The sequence below is a fragment of the Ooceraea biroi genome, chromosome 4, assembly GCF_003672135.1.
Source record: "Ooceraea biroi isolate clonal line C1 chromosome 4, Obir_v5.4, whole genome shotgun sequence".
In the NCBI taxonomy this organism is placed as follows: Eukaryota; Metazoa; Arthropoda; class Insecta; order Hymenoptera; family Formicidae; genus Ooceraea; species Ooceraea biroi.
This window is the reverse complement of record NC_039509.1, coordinates 2,270,071-2,291,745: the sequence shown is the minus strand read 5'-3', so window position 1 is coordinate 2,291,745 and position 21,675 is coordinate 2,270,071. Positions and strand designations below refer to the sequence as shown.

General features: G+C 37.5%; 2 protein-coding genes and 3 long non-coding RNA genes across 5 annotated transcripts; 4 read left to right on the top strand and 1 right to left on the bottom strand.

The window, feature by feature from the left end:
- Positions 1-1,777: 1,777 nt before the first annotated feature.
- LOC113561830 lies at positions 1,778-2,859 on the top strand. The gene is made up of 2 exons (XM_026969179.1): positions 1,778-1,931; positions 2,310-2,859. The coding sequence occupies exons 1-2, from the start codon at positions 1,926-1,928 to the stop codon at positions 2,817-2,819; spliced, it is 516 nt and encodes a 171-aa protein (XP_026824980.1). The 5' UTR covers positions 1,778-1,925; the 3' UTR covers positions 2,820-2,859.
- A 247-nt stretch (positions 2,860-3,106) lies between these two features.
- On the top strand, positions 3,107-4,052 carry LOC105283792 (puromycin-sensitive aminopeptidase). The gene is made up of 2 exons (XM_026968899.1): positions 3,107-3,639; positions 3,851-4,052. Exons 1-2 carry the CDS (start codon positions 3,260-3,262, stop codon positions 4,050-4,052), a joined length of 582 nt encoding a protein of 193 aa, XP_026824700.1. The 5' UTR covers positions 3,107-3,259.
- A 632-nt stretch (positions 4,053-4,684) lies between these two features.
- On the bottom strand, positions 4,685-7,000 carry LOC113561742. The gene is made up of 3 exons (XR_003406416.1): positions 6,957-7,000; positions 5,745-5,957; positions 4,685-5,509 (listed from the first exon to the last, which is right to left on the bottom strand). It is a non-coding gene; the product is annotated as an uncharacterized LOC113561742 (long non-coding RNA).
- LOC113561743 lies at positions 5,434-6,543 on the top strand. The gene is made up of 3 exons (XR_003406417.1): positions 5,434-5,523; positions 5,692-5,965; positions 6,456-6,543. It is a non-coding gene; the product is annotated as an uncharacterized LOC113561743 (long non-coding RNA).
- Positions 7,001-12,404: 5,404 nt separating the features above from the next.
- LOC113561737 lies at positions 12,405-13,230 on the top strand. The gene is made up of 2 exons (XR_003406413.1): positions 12,405-12,764; positions 13,120-13,230. It is a non-coding gene; the product is annotated as an uncharacterized LOC113561737 (long non-coding RNA).
- The last annotated feature ends 8,445 nt before the right edge of the window (positions 13,231-21,675 follow it).

Here is a 21,675-nt window from a genome sequence, read left to right as displayed (position 1 = left end):
GATTTTATTGTAAATTATCAGAAACAATTTCTTAATACATAAAACACTAATTAAGCTGTTTTCAGCCTAAACGGACATGTTCAACGTGGTCGTTATCTTGTTTAAACATAGAAATTCGTATTTGTGGGTATTTTGTGCAGTTCTATATAACTCGTGAAAATCGTGGATATTATATTGGAAAATCATGAACATCATAATATAATTATGTTTGTACGTAAAATTGTTGCTGACAGTGAAACGTACGGGGTGCTTGGTTCACGTGAGTCCTCTTCCTCTCACGATTCGAGGTGCTTGATTCACGCTTCGCTCCTTACCAACTAAATATTCTTTTGCATAACATATTCCTTACACAAAGTCACTTTTTTTCACCTCATAGATTCAGTACGATGAAAGGCGAGTTCATTTTTCACGGTTTTGCAGCCAGGTATGTGTGTGCTATCTGATCTATTTCACTGTCAGCATCAATTTTACGTACAAACATAATTATATTATGATATTCATGATTTTCCAATATAATATTCACGATTTTCACGAGTTGTGTAGTACTGCACAAAATACCTACAAATACGAATTTCTATGTTTAAACAAGATAACGACCACGTTGACCATGTCCGTTTAGGCTGAAAACAGCGTAATTAGTGTTTTATGTATTAAGAAATTGTTTCTGATAATTTACAATAAAATCCAGAGAGGGCCGAAATCGTGGCTTATCGGGCCTCCTCCTTTCGCCGAATAATATAAATAATAATAGTTCATTAGTTAGATTGAGACATTGAATAAATAAAAACTAATTACAGCTCATTCGTTACAAGTTAAACAGAAAAGCTTTACGCAGTCACGGTATAAGATATAGAAATTATACTGTGAGAAACAGGTGCGGGAAGAGAGCGCGGTGTTTTAACATGTACTGTAAGGATTGAAAGATAATGACAATACGAGGAACGATTAGATAATGATATTCCCCTGCAATCCTAAATAATTGGTTCCATCTGAAAAATTAAGAAAGACAAAACTTATTAAATGAAATTAAATGATGTCAAAGAATCTGAATTTTTGTGATTTCATTTTTCCTTTTGTCGAGGTATTAAAGTCACTTGCAACATCTATACAGTGACACCATAGTATAACTAATATGTTCACTCCCTGTCGGCTCTTGGAGCTCTTTATTCTTGATCAACTTCTTGAGCGCAAGTTGGTGTTCGACTTTGGGTCGAAATGATTATAATTTACAAATTTGCGGATGAGTGATAACATAATTCGAAGTTTCAAGAATGATCCCCGGATCGCTATATCCGGACCGTTAACGAGGAACAAAACTTGTATCGATTAGCGTAGTCCCTCATTTTCACGCTTCACACACATACATGAATTTAAATCGGTTCGATGAAGCATAAATAAACTATCGATGTTCAACAGTATTACATGCACATAAGCGGTCGTGGTTGTAAGATATAGAGTATCATCGGTGGTTGTAAAATATACAGTAAAGTTATATCTTTAGCATTCAGTCTGTGATATTTCTTCTCCTGTGTTACTACGCGCGTATACAATGGTAATTGCAACACAAATGTAATGATTAAGTATAATAGATATCACGACAAAAATTTATGCTTTATATATTTAATTTATTTAAGTATCATTCAACGATAATATAATCAGTCTAACTACTACAGTAGCTATGTATCATTTGTTTGTCAAGGTCTGCTTACAGATGGCGACTGATAGAACTATTATGTGTGACCGTAAACATGTTTTCGTATTATTTCTAGGTCTTGTACCCTTTCAGATATTAGTATTCTTTGGTCGTGGTAAGATTTAAACGCGACAGCATAGTGGTATGATTCCAGCACAAAGAACTGTTAGCGGCAATAAGAACTAATTGTATTGATTTCTTCATACTTACATTAAAGTTACTACACTTCAAAATGCAGGTAAGTCATCAGAAACATTTGATCTTTATTTATATCCTTTTTTATTTAACGATACAATACTGTATAAAGAGCAATTAATGGGGTAGAGGTACCAGAAGCACGTAGAAGAGCACAATTTGTTGATACAAAAACTAAATTCCATTTATTTGTCGTCAGTCGACATGTTATTATATGTTGTGTTTAAATTTACTTCGTTCAGATGTGACATACAGAATGCATAAACTTTTTAAAATCTTGTAAAATAATATTATCATTATTAATAATATGATTTATTACTGAAAAAGAAACATTATAGAAAGAAAATGACATTTGTGTGAGAGGATGTGCACGATAGTTTATAATCATTTAATTTTTTCTGTTAATCAAATGTCCTTACAGATATTTGAAACAAAACTTGGCATCCTATTCCTTCAAGTACTTTTAAGTGGTATAATGTTCACTACTGTGATAACATGTGTACAAGCGATACATCAAATCGAAAATGAATATCGACCACGTGGTTATGAATTATCAAAAGATGTCGTGCCACGATACTATAATATCAGCATAGTATTTATTATATTTACTCCAGAGGTGTCCCATTTTCAAGCCAAATGCGAAATTGATATTGAAATTCTCAAAGAAACAGGAAATATAAATTTACACAGTCACGACACAATCACACTTGAAGAGGAAACAATAAAATTGAGTATGAAGAATGATAAGGCATATGATCGTATAAATAGTAAATACTACAGTCACGAGAACATTCTAGACCTCTATTTCGAGGATCAGCTATCTCCTGGAAATTACACCCTGTTCATGTCATACAAGAAAAATATCAATAAAGACATAGAGGAAGGTTATTTAAACATTTTATTCCAACCTGAAGCACGTAATCAACAGTGAGTTTACATTATAAGTGCTCATATTATTAAAATATATAATACTTTAATATTTATTAATATAAAATGCACATTATCGTACAATAATAATTATTACGTGTTATTATATAGGGATAAATAATTTTGAGCGGCTATATAATGTGTAATAACATCAATATGTTAAACATTAGATAATTTCTCCAAATTATTTATTACTCTAAAAAAAACATAATGATAAAATACGCTAAATGTTCTCCTTTAAATAAAGATTTATGCTTGCCTATTACTCTACTTGATACTTCTATTCAAATCATTATTTTGACAATTTATCAAATTTAGGAATGTCCTTAAGACAGGTATAGATTGTTGGCAACAAATATTCAATCTATTGAAGCTCGACAATGGTTTCCGTGTTGGGACGAGCCGGAATTTAAAGCAACATTTCTAATTAGATTCAATCATGAGATGAAATATAAGATATGGCCAACCTTGTCACCTGCTAGTTATGTACAAGATAATTATAACGAAAACTGGATGTGGACAAATTATGTCATTGAAAACTCAATATCTACTTATCAAGTGATGTTTGCACTAACTGATTTAGATCTTAGATTATCTGGCGAGGAATATATATTTCATCCTACAATTTCTAAAGATCTGTTCAGTCCGATATGGACTAGACCTGTGATGAAACAGTTTATGAATTTGTCAGGTGTCGTGATTGCGCAGATTCTAGAATCTGACTGGTACCGCAAAATTCCTAAAACTGTCATGAGTATAGATCACCTTGCAATTCCAACTATGCAAGATGATGTCATCGCAAAAGGGAGGATAATTCTTTATAAGTATAGTACCAACAAAATTATTATTAGTTTTTGCAAATATTTTATTAACATAAAATTTAATCACATTTCTGTTGAATGAACAGAAATTGATAGATTACAGTTCAATGATATTAGTAACATTACGAATTTATATATACCAATATATTAAACTTTTTATATCTTTCCATATGTATGTAGCAGTCTTTTAAATATATAATGATTAATGTTACAGAGAATCGCTTGTTACTTTTGATGAAAAAGGAGATAGTAGGGACCATAAATGGGAGGTAGTAAGCACACTAGCACGTGGAATGGCATATCAGGCGATAGATAATGCAATCACACTGTCGAAATGGTCTGACTTATGGTTCAAAACGGGGCTTGCTGCTCTTCTTCATGTGGAAATTCTAAATGAGGTTCCTTTGTATTATTAACGAAAGCTTCAGTAATATTATTCTATATTTGTATGGAATATAGAAGAAGTTATTCTTAAGAACGTCGAGATGATTTTTCACTAGTAATATGAACATTTTACTGGTTCAATCATGGATTCAAATAAACTTTTCCTTTATAGATTTTTCCGAAATGGCGATTTCTAGATTTATTCGTGGTTCAAGTTCAACAAGACTGTCTTCGTCTCGACACAGATTCTACTATGAAGCCTCTTTCGTATAAAGTCCGAACACCATCAAAAATTAAATCGCTTTTCTCTTTTCCAATTTATGTCAAAGGTAAGCCAGAGTAAGAATAAACAAATAAACGTTCTGTACTTGTTTAATCTCAATATGGAGAAAACGAAAAGTTATTTGTACTCAAATTTTGCTGTACTGTATCGTAGTTGTATACCTTATTATGTAATTGTTTTGTTATGCGAAATAAGAGCACAAATCGAATGAGATATGCAAGACGTAATATTTATAAAGGATATATATTATATATTACTTAAAAGAGATTAGTATTCTATTATCAATATGACGTATTAATACATAAAACACTATATGAAAATGTATTTTAAATATATTTTTAATGTATTTCATCTGAGAAATATTTTACATGTTTGAATATATAAATTTATATTTTACTAATTTGTATTTGTCGTTTATATATACACTTACATGAATGTTTACAGCACCTGTCATATTGCGCATGACACAACATATTATGGGTAAGGATCGGTTTCAAGAGATTATCAAGAACTACACGTGAGTAACATTTTGTAACACAGTAACAAGGTAACATAGTATGTGACATAATAAACACAATGGTATAGTTTTAGTGTGATTTCGATGTCTCAATTCTTTTTTGATTCGGAAGAATGTAAACTACAACTATCAACTGTAGGATTTCATGCAAATTAAGTTGTATTATAACTATGTTTGAGTTGGCACTTTACTCTTTACATTGAATTACCAATTATCTTTCCTTGTTATATAATGTTATTAGAATATGTGTGTAGTGCAAACTGTGCATGTTTCAATCTTTATACATAATATATTATAGTTTTAAATATCCGAAATTGAAAATTCTACCCATTTAGCAAGGTTGAGTCTCCTACGGATTTATGGGATATGCAAGTTAAAATTACTGATCGAGGAATAGGAATAGGTGATCCTGCCCTGAAAGATGTAATGGCGACAAGGATAACAGAAAGTAATTATCCTCTTATACATGTTCATCGAACTGACGATCTGCTGGCAATATCTCAAGATCAAGAACAATATAACATCGGATACTATCGCAAGCGAGCACCATCTCATTTGATACCTATCACTTTCACTACATGGCAGCAGTTAGACTTCACTAACACAACCCCTCATAAATGGATAATTCCGGATCCATATAGTGAAATATTTGTTCCACTTTCTGATAAGGATGGGTGGATCATAGTGAACTGAAAACAAACGGGTGTGTTAAACTGATATTCAGATCACTGTTTATTTTACAGCTTAGTCAGAGTATTATATGTTCACAATATTCACACAAATGATGTACATTACAATATGCATATTTACTTTATTCTTTAACTATGCATCGAATTGATGGTATCTTTTAATATTATTTAATGTGCAATAGGATACTATCGTGTAAAATACGATGGCAAGAGCTTAAGTTTAATTACAACATACCTAATGTCCAAGGAGTATACGAAGATTCATGTTATTAACCGTGCTCAACTCATTGATGACACATATTATTTCTTCAAAAGAGGAGAAGTTTCATATGACAGGTTTTTGCATCTCATAATCTATTTGCGCGGAGAGACAGATTTCGTAGCATGGTATCCCATGTTCCAAATTTTTAGAGCATATCGCATTTCTTACCATTTCACGAGAGCAAATCTATAAAGGTCAGATAATCATAAATTTAGTAAAAGTTGTTAAGGATTGTAATCTATATCGTTGCTATACGTTACCTGCATAGTGAATAAACTGTCATTATATTATTTGGATTTTACATGAACAACTAATATTAAAAAAGTATCGAGATACATGCACTAATATCAGTTACAATATACAAAAGAGCGAACAAAACAAGAAAAACGGATAAAATGTGTAGCGTTACTGTTTCTTGCGTTCCATATAGATTTATAGGTTATAGATTAAGACATGTCGCAAAATTATAAATGATATAGAAAGATATTTGTGTTGTAAATTTAAGCGCGTATGCCATATGGCGTATAGTATATCAATTCAACTGAACAAATGTGAAACATTTGTGGGATATATATATATATATTATTTATTGAAATAATGAAACATTAAGAACTTTCCATACTTACTTTTATGAGCAACAAAACATTTATATAATGGTTATTATATTTTTAACACTTTTTATAGGATTATATGCGCTTTATCTTGAGAGGTTTACTCCACCGATTATTATACCATAAAACTTTCAGTGAAGATGATCTTACTAAGAGATTGCTACAAGAGGTTGCAAAATGGGCATGTATTTTTGAGGAGAAAGAGTGTCAGCAAATTGCTAATGATAGATTGAAGGAATATCTAGAAGATCCCCCAAAGCACAAGTAATTTCTGCAATTACATTCTTTCTATGGTGATATTTCTTTTGTACAATATATAAAGTTCGAGACATTATTAATACTCGAAAATGCAGAACTTCTCGAAAAAGACATTAACTATTATTATTAAACTGTGTAACAAGTTTGTGCACAATTTTCTACAGATTAGTATTATTTGTAATTGCATTAAACTTTGTTTCTGGATATTTGTATATAGGTATACGAAATTTAAAAATAGTATTAGGGGTGTGATTTAGTTTTGAGGGTTTTTTTTGCTCAAAAACGCATGTATTTAAATATGATAATGAATGAATACCTTAATCAAAATATTTTCCTTCATTTTCTATAACTTTTTCCCATCTTTCTGGCAAGAGATGGATTCCACCACGATAAAATGACTCTTCTTTTGAGTTGATCCATTCGTCGACGAATTTTCGTACTTCTTCGAAATTATGAAAGTGTGTATCCTCTAAAGCGTGTTGCATCGACCGGAACAAATAATAATCGCATGGAGCAATGTCCGGAGAATACGCGGGGTGCGGTAAGACTTCCCATTGAAGCTCTAATAGTGTTTTTTTCACTGATAACGCAACATGAGGTCGAGCGTTGTCACGAAGAAGAATCACTTTCCGTCGTTTACTCGCAATTGGTGGTCGTTTTTGGTCCAATGCTTGCTTCAACTTGTACAATTGGTGTCGATAACCATCAGCCGTGACAGTCTCATGCGGATTTAACAGCTCATAGTACACTATCCCACCAAATACAGAGCATTACTTTTGAACCGTGAATATTGCGTCTCGGAGTGGATGTTGATGGTTCGCCTGGATCCACCCATGATTTTCTGCGTTTCGGATTATCAAAATAGATCCACTTTTCATCCCCAGTAACAATCCGAGACAAAAGACTCTTCTTTTTTTGCCTGGCGATCAACGAAATGCAAATGTTCAAATGGCACTTTCTGATAATTGATGTCGAACCCATTTCCCTTCTTTCTGAATTTTTCCCATTTCATGTAAATGTTTGGTAACTGTTGTACGATCAACATTTAATGCTCTGGCAAGTTCTGAAGTGGATTGTGTTGGATTTTCGTGCAATAATGCTTGCAAATCTGCATTTTCAAGCTTTCTTGGTTGTCCCGAGCGTTCTTTGTCCTTCACATCAGTATCACCACTTTTAAAGCGTCTAACCAGTATTCACACGTCTTAATTGATGGGGCAGAATCACCATAAGTTTCCACAAGAATTCTATAACCGTCAGCCGCAGTTTTCTTTTGATTAAAAAACAAAAGCAACGCATGTCGAAAATGCTCTTTCGGAAGTTGCATTTTTACGATGATATAAACACGACTGTTTTGCATCTATTGCTATAATGCTACTAAATGTCATGGATAATGTTAACACTGTAAGAAACAACAGTTATCGGAAACAGCTATTGGAACAAACTGACACTACAGCCATCTGTTGCAAAACCCTCAAAACTAAATCACACTTCTAATACAATACGTACAATATATTATGAACACAAATCGAATAAGATATATCCAAAGCGCAATATATTCACTGGTTTTCGCTCACAATCTGCTTTAAAGTACATTGCATTGTTCCCTTAAGGTTTTGCAATTTCTCTGTGTCAGAATGATTATTTTTACTTAGGTACACGCACTAATCCTGTAGGCAGTACTCTACATGTATTGGGTTGTTCGGAAAGTAATTTCGTTTTTTACAAAGCGATGTCGTTAGTCGCGTTCCTCGATACTTAACCTTACTCTAAGCGGCAAATTCGTTTTATATTTTGACAACTGACATTTCAGACGTCATTTAGTATCTTATTGTGTTGCGATCTGTCAAGTAATTGTTTTTTGGCATCACATCAAACATGGAAAATCAAAGTGAGCATTTTCGTAATATTTTACTTTTTTACTACCGAAAGGGCAAAAATGCAGTGCAAGCGAGAAAAAAATTGTGTACCGTGTACGGAGAAGATGTACTGAGTGAACGTCAGTATCAGAATTGGTTTTCGAAATTTCGTATTGGAAATTTCGATTTGAAAGATGCACCACGTTCAGGTCGACCAATTAAAGCTAATGACGAGAAAATAAAGGCTCTGGTGGATGCAAACCGTCGCATAACAACACGCGAAATTGCTGAAAAGTTAAATTTATCGAATTCGACCGTTTACGATTATTTGAAACGCCTTGGATTCGTTTCAAAGCTCGATATTTGGGTTCCACACAATTTAAAGGAAATTGACTTGATTCGACGCATTACCATCTGCGATTCATTGTTGAAACGTGAAGAAAATGAACCATTTTTGAAGCGAATCATAACTGGAGATGAAAAATTGATTGTTTACAACAATGTTAAGCAAAAACGATCATGGTCCAGGCAAGATGAACCTGCTCAATCGACATCCAAGGCAGATATTCATCAAAAGAAGATCATGCTTTCTGTATGGTGGGATTGGAAGGGAATCGTATTTTTCGAGTTACTACCAAGCAACCAGACGATTGATTCGAAAGTGTATTGTCAGCTGGATGAATTGGATGCTGCCATGAAGCAGAAGCGACCAGAATTGGCGAATAGGAAAGGTGTCGTATTCCATCACGACAATGCCAGACCACACACAAGTTTGGTCACTCGCCAGAAGCTTTTACAGCTTGGATGGGATGTGCTACCACACCCACCATACTCTTCTGATCTGGCACCATCCGATTACCATTTGTTCCGGTCTCTACAAAATTCTTTGAACAATGTAAACTTCGATTCAAATGAAGGCGTCAAAAATCACTTGCTTCAATTTTTTGTCAATAAGGAGAAGGACTTCTATGAGCGTGGAATCTTAAAGTTGCCAGAAAGATGGCGAAAGGTAGTGGAACAAAATGGCCAATACATCACTGAATAAAATTTTTTCTAAATATGAAAAAACCGTCTTTCATTTTTCCTTGAAAAAACGAAATAACTTTCCGAACAACCCAATAATTTGTTGCATGTATTATCGTTATTTCATCAGCGTATTTGTCGGGAGATTTTTCAATTTTATGTAATCTGTTGAAAATTGATTGTACCGCTTATGGTAATAAGAACTTTGTTACTGAATTTTATTCATTTTCTACATGTTACAGACTTCCGTCAGCATGGAAACAATGGACGTACTGTCAAGGTGCGATGATTGCGGATAAAAGTGTTCTACTGAAATTAGAAGACTTACACGTACATGGTCTTCCAGCTTTTAATTATATTTCATGCGGTAACAAACCCAGTCTTGCTATCGACAGTTTCTTCAATTCATTTCCTAACTGGAAATACAAATATCCCACTCTTTCCGGTTGTCATCTTTGTTGAGTATGCAGTGGAACATATAGACGAAATCGCAAAAATTATAGATACATACAAGTAATAAAATTAGTTCTATAAATTGCTCTTCCAAAATTATTGCAAGTTTCTTTAGTAGTATACTTTAATTACGAATCAATTATTTCGTTCTTTTTGCAGTGCTCCAGCTTCCGTTAAAAATAAACTATTATGTATTATTATAAATCGTTTATTTTCTGAATATATAGTTCACCAGGTAATTTTTATGATAGAATTCTTATGGTTTAATTTGCTGACACTTTTTATATGATTGCTTTGTTATTAGCTTTCTTTATTAGTACGATTACATATACATACATCACACAAATAATATCTCCTTATAGTAGTTATACAAAAACTAGTATTTATGATAGAATTTTATCACAGCTTTACTAAAAGTTTAATTTAATTTGTATTGGTTGAGATTGTTATTTGTCATAGCTGTATATTTGCATCATGATTCTTATTTACATAATGTTGAAATCTGTTTTAGACAAACATAAATCTAATGGATTATGCATGCAAGGGAGGGAAAATAGTTGAAAATATTTTTTGCGTTATCGAAAGACGCTTGACTCAAATCCAGGACCAAAGAGAGAGACTTCTGGAGTTTATAGGCGACGACTAATTGCTTAAATGTGTCAATCAGATGAATCCATGTGTTTATGTAGTTGTATTAGATATATTTCCATACTTATTTGCTCATTATAAGTTAATATTTAATAAATATATTTATTAGATTAGTGTTTTATTAGGTTAATAGTTTCATAGTGTTTAATGTGTTTAGCTTTTATATGTCATATTTATAAATTAATACTTTTCTCTATTCAATTTCAGTTGAATCAATGTTCAGTATTATTTACATTATTATTACATTGTGTCTTTTATATATTACTTTTGCGTTTTTATTTCTTTATCTTTACATTTACGTTACATTGTACAATTTGTTATATTTTTATGTAATATTTTTCGAATATATAAAGTGTCAATAAAATGGATTACCAAAAATAAGTGTATAAATTTTGGCTTTATGCCAAAAGTTTTTAAAAAAAGTAAAGAATTTTATGAAATCAATACTTTTGTGATTTTATTTGTATTTGTTATATGTTATGGTCACACAAAGTTTAACTTAATTTATTAACCGGTATTCCTGTTGTTCAATTAATAAAGGTTATATATAATAATTATAAAGTAAATCCTACAACTCACATATCTTTTGTATTTATATGGCGTCAAACATTTAGAGAATTTAAAAAAATTAATTCGGTGGTTTCTGATATTATACATAAAGAAAACCTTTTGTGAATAAAATAAGTTACTTTTTAACAAGTTTATATTTTAGCATTGTTTACCATGCATCTCTTAACAGTTTTGAACAGATTTTTTACAGTTGTTCGACGAGATACACAACTGTTTATGACATACTATTACTTTATGACATTATGACATTATGACATTATGTTATGGTTGTGTAAATATGTATTTTTAAATGCTACTGTATAAAAATATCCATAAAGATATGGCGTGTGCTTTGATGAAGTAATCCGCGAAGATTTGCTATCCATGGATAAGATAAACTATGAAATATTTAATCATATAAATATGTAATTATGTGTGTACAATGTATATTACCCACATAAAACGAAAACCTCCATTGGACGTCCAATGGACGTCTGTTATGAAGGTTCAGACCATCCAGTGGACGTCCTTTAGACATCCAATGGACAGCCACTAGAAATCCATAGTTCCGCTTTGTGCACGTCCAATGGACCTCCATTAGACATCTTCACAGACGTCCATGGGACGTCGATTGGACGTTTTGTGGATCATTAATAGAGGGTTCACGGAGCCTCGGTGGACGACTAACCGACGTTCCGTGGATCATTAATGGAAACTTCATGGAGCCTCGAAGGACGACCCAGGCAACACACATTGGTTTCAAAGTCGTTATAAACGTTTTAACGTAACTTTTCATAACCATTCATAACCATTTTATTGAAACGTTTATTTAGGAAAAAAATGTCCAACAAAAAAACGTTAAGAGAAACGTTTCTTTTTCGGGAAAAAACGTTTCAGAAGCTATCAGAAAAATATTTATCAATTCTATATATCAGTGCCTCAAAGATAGACAGAGTTAAGGGGGATTCTCATGTAACGAGTCAAAAAATTTTTTTTGCTTAAATCAACTCTAATACATGTGGAAAATATGTTCCTAAAGTTACAAATCGATATTCGACCTCTACGTATAGTTATAGTCGAGTTTTCGACCGCGCGTTGAGTAGGTAGCTGGGAGCGCTCGGAGCGGAGACACGCGTCTCGTCCGTCCTCACTCATACACTCGTACATAACAAACAGCTTCGCAAGTATACGTCTAATGGTTTTCTTTTGTTGTGATATACCTTCGCGTACTTGTATAGCTGAGGCAGGAAATTCTTACGAGAGCTTCAATTCGTGTGTTTGGCGTTTGGCTCCGAAATATTTATATTGTGGCATCCGAACAGTGGAAATAGCCGCATATATTGCTGCAGGATTATTCAACGAAGGCTATTTCGCCGTTTTAAAAATTATGGACACATTAGAACTAAAAATCGGTACCCATTGTAAGGAGTATGCAGACTCGTATGACGCCGCGCGAATACGGCAACAGGAGTGACGAAGCCTCAGTAGCTCGAAAGAAGCTCGAACTGCTCGCAAAGAACTGAATTTACAACAGCAGCAATTATACGAGGATGCAGAAGGCCTACTATATGGCCCTGGAATCGCCGATTAGGACTGTAAGTATTGAAAAGCATTACTTTTTATAACCGAAAACTTTAAACGCGTTTTTCTCGAAATCACTTTTTTCAAACTGGTGTGCAGGATAACTAAAAAAATATTAGACCGATTGGGCTCTTTCGGGGCTCTACATGTAGACAATTATATTGTTCATCGTATGAACCTCAAAAGTAACAAAAATTTTTAAAGTAAATAATGTTTATTTCACAATAACAATGAAAATTTTAATGAAAAAACAGCATTTTTTTTCAAATGTCGCCATTCTTTTCAATTTGGTTTTTTTCTTGCTTCATGAGGTTCAAACGATGCGTAATGATCTATAATTAATAAATATTGTTGAATATTCTGTTTCAGACCATTACAGCGGATGCTAGACTGCACACCGTTTGACGCCTGCGACGCCGAAGCCGCTGAAGGCGGCGTCCATACCTATATCTATATATATGTTTTTTTTAACCAAAAAAATATTTTTATATTCTCTTTACATGTATTGATATACTATTAAAGTTTGAGATCCTTTGACTAAATACGTTCTTGAAAAAAAATTCCGAAAAATCTGCTTCTTTTTGGCTCTTTACATGAGAATCCCCCCTTAAGTCACATTTTTATAAAAAACTAGATTTTTATATTTTATGAATTACTCTCTAAATTTCGTGTAGTGAAATCTCACTCTTTTGGAATGAGATATCACTTCAAGCAATAATGATTTCAAAAGAAAAGAAGAAGAAAAGAGTACTGGATCGGTTTTCCGGATGGTTATTTATAAGGTGATAACGCAAATGTTTCTTGCGAGAACGTCACGCCTGGCCTGGCCATCTATTGGTCGCTTGGTGAATCAGAGGCGGGAATCTCACACACATACTTATGTTGATTTTTGTCTCTTGTTCCATAATCGAGTACATTGAAACGTATGATGTAAAAATAATTAATACTCGCAAATTAAGTAGAAATTACTATTTTTTTCTATATTAATTATATAATTTTGAATCAATTTAATAAAACACATTTTTCGTTTCTGTGGAAACGTGAAAAATACGTTTTTAAAATTTAGGTCTAAAAACGGTTTCTATTTAAACCGTTTCTTAAATGGTACTTTATGTTTCTTAGACATTAGATACGTCTAAGAAACATATATTAGACTAACATGTGCTGCCTGGGGACTAACCGACGTTCCGTGGATCATTAATGGACGGTTCATGGAGCATCGGTGGACGTCTATTAGACGTTCCGTGGATCATTAATGGAAGCTTCATGGAACCTCGATGCCACGAAACGTCGGTTAATCGTCCATCGAGGTTCTATGAACCTTCCATTAATGGTCCATGGGACGTACATTAATCGTCCACCGAGGTTCCGTGAATCTTCTATTAATGATCTACGGTACGTCTAATAGACGTCTTTAAAGACGTCTAAAGGCAGGAGCACAGACTTTTTCATAGCGCATAAAAAGATGCATAAGAAATTTGATTGGTCTATAAGCATGTGCATAAGGAAATGAACCAATCAAATTCCTTATGCATCTGTTTATGCGCTTATGCAAAAGTTTGTGCTCCTGCCTTAATGCAGATCCACTGGACGTGCAAGGCGGAACTATGGATTTCTAGTAGCCGTCTAATGGATGTCTAGTGGATCTCTACTGGATGTTCCGAATCTCCATGACATACGTCTAATGGACGTCCATTACAGATTTTCGGTGGATGTAAATTTATGTAAGAATAACTTCAATTATATACATATATTATTAATAATTAAAAATAAATTCTATAATATTGTGAATTTCTAAATGTTAAACAAAATTAGCTGAAAAATTGTAATTAATAATGAAACTTAAATATTAGTTTATTGGAAATACTCTATATGTTTAATAAATCTATTATACATCCATAATGGATGTCTAATGGACATCTGCAATGGATTTGTAGAGGACATCTATTATGGAGATAGGATGGACCTCTAATGAACGTTTATCTGACTTCCACTATGGAGATATACATCCCATGGAGCTATGGAGGTATCATGGATCTCTAATAGACGTCCATCTGACGTCTATCGTGGAGATAGATGTCCCATGGAGCTATGGAGGTTTCATGGACATCCACTGGATGCTAATTTCTATGTGGGTAGCGGATGGTGTAATTAACAGATAATAGAAGCTGAGTGAAGGATGTAGGTCTTTCTTCAAAATACGATGCACTTTTACATAATTCAATTTATTTTATTTAATTCCTTTCCAATCGTTCTCGTGCTGGTATCAACTGTATTCTGAATTGAATAAACTTAACTCAATTGAATAAATTTAATATAGACTGATAATTTTCTCCGTCGACTTGAATTTTGTAATTTGCTAGTTGATAAGGTAGAGCGCGCGCCCCTGGAATAGGCAACCCGACATACTGACCTGTATGCATCTGTAGCACACTGTACATACATATTGTCGGTAATAAAAATCTACATTTACCTTCGGTGCAACCAACACTGATCGATAATGTCAATTCTCTGCAATTATCTCTGGACCGCCGTGGGCAATTTACCCACGGCTGTCGTTCTTCAATTATCGACAGCTGGTACATGTACTCCACTACCTCAATGACAACAGCGGATGCAAGATGTCAGATAAGTGCAGAGAGAGATGGCTCTCGATATGCAGTGGGGAAGAAGCGGGGGAGGAGACGGTGAAAAGGTAAAGGTTACCGAGAGGTTATGAACTCTAACCCACGGATCTGCGACGAAGTCTGTTAACCAGCTCACTGTAAACGGTCCCGATGACGCGCGCTCGGATCACTCCTCGTCGCTGCTGCCTGTAAAGGTAAGTTCATTGGATTGTAGCGGCTCTCCGTGAGCTCGCCTCCTCGCGGGAGTCCGCTCGACGCGCCTGAAAAATTCTCGCGAGCTCGCTCGCGCCCACGTCCTCGCGATCTCGTTTCCGCGATTTCCGTGCACGCCCCGTTGGGAACGGAAAAGGCGTCCGCGAGCTACGCCATCGCCGACGCCGAGAATCCAGAGCTCGAGTATTTCTAATTGTTTTTTCGTCGGACGTTTCCGGAGATCGAATCTGCACGGTGAATATCCGGATTGGCGATGTGAGCGGAAAGGAGAATTCAGTGCGACGGCACGGCTGGATCCGGGAGCAGCGTTCTGCATCCGACGCCGAATGATGACATCGCGCATTGCGAGATGTCGGCATTGACATGACGAGATTGCGGATTTCCTGCCTGCATGCTCGGTTCCGTTCAGTGTCCGGTTATTGGTGCGTCTTCTTGTACGACATTGTACTCCCGCGAGTCGAAGAGTACGTTGCGATACGGACGAATTTCCGCGCTGAAGAATTCAGATCTCTTCGCGAAGAAACGGCGGCATTTACATTCATTTCGGTGACATAACACTCCTTTATACAAGTTCCTCCATCTCGTCGCAACGACTTTTCGATGAAGCGTGTTACTTAAGAAATTCTCAGGCTGCATCGTCTTGGCGAGACTCGATCAGGCTTCGAATCCGGATTGTTTGAAAATTTTCGTTTCGAGTCGGGAGGGGGAAACATCGATCTTAAGAAAACCTCTGCTCTAACAATTTTCATTAATTCCCGTGATTGTTGGCATTCATTTCAATTTACAGTCATTTCTCCGCAGATATTTCAAACCTGAATGATATTTGAAGCTTGAAAGCATGTGTACGTGCGTTCGCAGATATCGGCCGATAATTTTAGACAACACACTACCGGAGACAACAACAAAAGCGAGTTCTAAGAAATTCCAAGTTTAGTAACGCGATTGTTCGAACGAAGCTGCGTATCGTCCCGGAGTCACGCACGTGGCTGCGTACGCGATTTTATTTTCGGACGCCCCTTATGTGCGCATCTATAACGTGTCCTCCATCTCTCCCTCTCTCTCTCGTTCGCTCGTTCTCGCTTTTCGGAAAGAATCGCATCTCACCGAGGCGACACTCGCTCGGTAGGCAGCAACGCGATCCCGATGCACCGTCCCGATCGGGCGGGGCAAAGATAAATCTGTGCCGATGCGCACGGTAGGTAGATAGGTGGTAGGAGGTAACCTTCGGACCCACGGGCGACCTTTACCTGCTGGGGACTGTGCCGCCATACATACGTAATTGCTCACCGACCACTATCGTATTGTCGTTCCGAGAAGCCTGGTAGATTCAAAAATGACTGTTGGAAAGACTAGATATCGACGGTCCATTGTAGATAGCAGCTCCGTAAAAACGTCGACGAAGCGTCTATGATAACGGTGGAACGATAATAAATAAATACAGATCAACGACAAAGTAATCCCGCGATAAAAACAGAAGCGTGACGAACAACGACTGCGATTGGAAAAACTCGGTGTGATTCATCCTCGGAGTTGCAGCAGCAGCATTCTTCTCTTGCGGATAAAAGAAGAGTCGCGAGGAGTTGCGTTATCTCCGTATCTTTATTTATTTAATCATTCCGATTACAACGGAAGAAAACTTGCTGGCTGGCGCCGTAATCGGAACGAATCAATTAATGCTATCGCTTGACACGAAACGCGTGACCTTAAAGTTCCCGCGAGGATGCGACGGTGAACCTCGGACTCGCCGGATTAAAACGCTCGTTCGTCGGAAATCCGTAATCTAGCTCGCTGCGCGACGCAGATAAGAAGATATAAACAAGCGCAAAGAAAAAAATGTAACATACTCGCACGATTCACCGTTTATTATTAGTCGAGCATCGTACGTGCGCGCGGAACAATGCGAAGGATCGTAAACGCGTACGTAATACGCCTCGCAGGAATCCTTAGAACGAACTCGTTGCGCACAAGGTAACCGATCGCTCACGTATGCAAACGAAAAAAAGAAGACGTCTCAAGAGTAAAACCGTGCGATCGCATACAAGAAGAAACTCGCAATAAGAAATTTTTCATTTTTTTGTTTCTAATTTTAAATTTAAATTTTCAATTTTGAATATCAAGTTCAATTTCTTTCTTGATAATTTTCGGGAGAAAATGATTAAGAAAAAAATTACTTGACATTTGCAATTACTCCAGGCTTTGAATTACTGTAAAATACCGGAGTAGGCGGTTAATTTAGACTCGAGATGTGCATATATCGCGTGTGGAAGTCGCGCTTACTTTGGCGCACTCGAAATGTGATACGGCGAAGGGACTTTCTGAAGTCATGACTCGATATTAATTCCGCGGCCGTGTGCGTTCGACCTATTCTCAGTCGCGGTGACCTCGACAACGTCGGCCGATAAGTCATCGTGGGCGCGTGTTACATGACATAACCTGTAACGTTCACCGAAGAGAAGCGGCTATCTGGTGGGCCGCGTCACGGACGTCACGGTGAGCGTATAGTCGCTCGTATAGAAAAGTCGCTGACGATTTGAAAACAACTTCGTGACTACACTCTTGTCTCTCTCTCTCTCTTTCTTGGCCAGTTTTCGCGCGAATGAAAACGTGAAATATTCCTGTCATATCTAGATTTTACTTCCATCATATATTTCTCCCACTTTATTAAAACGCTTGAGTTTCTCTTCTCGATCGCTCCTGGCATTTCGGACATTTCCCTCCCACGCAAAGTCCATTTTATTATGAACGCCGTCTCTTTCGGCTTTCATCGCGACGTCGAGTTTTGTACGCTTTTTACAAGCGCCGTCGCGACGGGCGCTTGTCCTTTAACCTTTTCCAATTAACGCGGCGTGAGGTCACGTCTGACGTCAACCACTTGACGATATATGTCGCTTTAGGGAGATGTAACCTATCCGAAACGAAAAGTACGATCCCTTTCTAATTATATGCGCGGCTTATATAATGCAGAACATGACGTGCGTACGAGACGTCGTGCCACTCATAACTCCTCCGTTCCTTTCGTATAACGAAATATCATTTTCACTGGCATCGCGAGAATAATTATCTCCTACGTGCTCGGGAATAGGGAGGATGGGTCGTGTGCGATTAATCGCGGGCGTGTTACGTGACATAACGCGACATAACCTGGCGCGCTCGTAGGCCCGTAGTCGCGCGCGCTCCCTCGCTCAATCGCGCTCTCTCGCTCCGACCCACGATTAAGCGTGGAGAGAAAAGCAGGCAAGCAGGACGCGGGAATGCACCTGGCCGGCGTGCGCGGTGCAAGAGAGTGACCTGCCAACCTGCGCGCCGTGGAGAACGGCCTGCCTTGCTCACTCGCTTACTCGCCCGTCGACCGACCGACCGATGGAGTGACCGGCTGCGTTCACCTGCGCGCAAGGTTGCTGCGAGGGGAAGTAGAGAAAGAAGAGAACCAGGAGCAGCAGCAGCAGCAGCAGGAGGAGGGAAGGTGGTGACGACGGCGGCGGCGGCGGTGGCAGTGGCGTGCAGCTTTTCGCGTGAGGAGCTACGAGCGAGGGAACGCGACGACGCTCCGGCGTAAACGCGTCGGAATCGCGCGTTGGCCACGAGCGTTCGAACGGACCTTCATTCGTTCGTTCGGTCGATCGGTCGGCCGGTCCGTGTCCGTGTTCGGTCGACTACACATTACGTGACCCATGTGTGCACACACTCATGCACGCACGTAAAGCGCACGGCATACGCCGGAGGCCGCGCGAGCGAGCGAGCGAGCGACCCGAAGCACAACAGGTAGCGTATCCGTGCATTCCGTCCTCGAACTTTGCGCGCAAGCGCGAGTGCTCTCCGAAGTTGTGTGCTTGCCCGGACCTCTCGTCGAGTCTACGACGCGGGATCGAAAGTGACTCTCGATAAGCCGTCGCCTCGCGAGACTTTTCGAATCTGAATTCGGCCTCGCGCGGCGCGCTCCTTCGTGTTTGAATTCAATTCGTCGTGTCGAGTGCGTTGAATACGCATGCATCGATGTGTTGAACGAGTGTGAGTTGAGACTCGGAAGTGGATCGTGCGCCTATCCGTCAGCTCGGGATCGAGGTGAGTGTAGTGAGCCGCGTTGTGATCTTCCGTAGTCGTAGCAGCGTCGAGTTTACGCGACGTTGATAACCAGGTAACTTGCGCGCTCGGTGACGTTAGTAAACGCAACGCGTGGAATCGCGGGATTTAAAGCGCGGAGTAACACGGTTCTTTAGAGGAGCGGCGATAGCGCGCGCTCGGTACGCTTTCAACTCGCGTTGGCTTTTCGCGCGTCCAACTGGCACGGCTGCTGCTCATATTTCTCTTTGGTTTTGCAAACGAACGTGCACATGCGCGCGGAACTCCTCCTCGCTTCCTCCTCGGTTCTCATTCGGTCTTCTTATTCGCATCGTGCTGCACGCGGCTATCATCGCGGCTTATCAACGTTTGCTCGCACGCGCGTGCACGCCCTTATCAGAGTCGCGACGGATCTACGTTCCGATTGCGGAACGCGAGAAATGGATCATCGCGAGATTCTCCATGATTCTCGTGATTCGATGATCGATCTCGATGATTGTCTGTGCGAAAGTACTTTGATTTGATAACGACGACTCTGATAACGAAAATATGATTTTTTCAAGCGCATTTAGTACGTTCTTCAAGAATCGATGGAATGTGAAAAAAAGTCGATGAGTATGCTTCAGATATCTTGGTCTTGAAAATGTCGGCAACTGGAAAATAAGTATGGTAAACAAAAAAAATACCGAAATCTTGGAATTTCCTTGAAAGGAGTCGTTAAATGTGTTTCTCATTTTTAAATGAGATCTCATAGAATTTATCAATATTTTATAAAAGTATTTAATTTATTATTATTTGAAATAAAATCTATGAATATCAAATATCTATTTTAAATTTATAATAAATCGAGAGGGAAAACAAGAAGCATATTTTGCAAATGTTATTTAATCTGAATATCATTTTCAGGTAGAGTAGGATATTTGCACATATGCTTCAAATCTCTCTCTCTCTCTCTCCTTCCTTTTCTTTCTCTTTTTCTCAGTAATTTCGTACATTATGATAATAGAAATATAACATATGGACGGAGACCTGAAAATATTAAAATTATTTCATTAAATATCGCAATCCGTGAATTATAGACACGTGTGTGTGACGATTAATAAATCACATGAAAAGCACACTTGTGCTCCGAGGTACTCCATCACACTCCACCGTATCCGAATCTCGCTGAAATCGTATAGCGGCGAGCGTCGAGAGCATACGTTCCCGTCGTGAATCGGATTACGGACGTATGGAAATGGACCACTCGCTCTATGACAGAGCAGTCCGGCGGCGGTGCAGCGTAGCGCGACGCAGCCGGGCATCGGCATGCACCTACCTACCTAACCGCGTAGCAACCTACGAACCGAGGAACTCGGGACCATCTCTTTCACCTCTCAAAACATGATATAAGGGGACGGGAGGGAGACCAGCGGTGCCGAGGAGTTTCTCCCCGGCAAGTGGGGACGCAAATGCTCCAGTTTACATTTTTATCCCGCGCCCCTGCGCTTAGTTCTCCAAATACTTTGGATCGCGCAACTCTCTCTCTTTCTCTCTTTCTTTTTATTCCTCTTAGCGGAATGGGCAGCCGCGAGAAAGAAGGATCGGTGTCGGATCGATTGTTGGGTGCAGCGCATCTTCTCGCGTGGCACATGATGGCTTGTAGATCACCGCACGTGTATCCTGTTTAGTTTTCTTAAATCTGTTTAAATTTCTATAATATAACAGAGAGATCGTGATAAAGTTTTTAAAGGAAACGTTGTAAAGATTATATAAGTGACGTTGATTCAATGCTACTCGAACGATACTTTTAAAATTATTTCTGAATATTTTTATATGGGATATATAATTCATGTTACGTTTTGAATGTATACTGTTTTTTTTATTTAGTAATAGACATATCTTATTAATTTAATTATTGATTCTTTTGATAGTTTCTAGTATTCATACTTTCTAATAATTGCTGTCGCATTTTATTACTTTGTTTTGAGATTGCATTTTAAAAAAACATTTTATGACATTATGCTTCGAATCTTCGATTTATCGT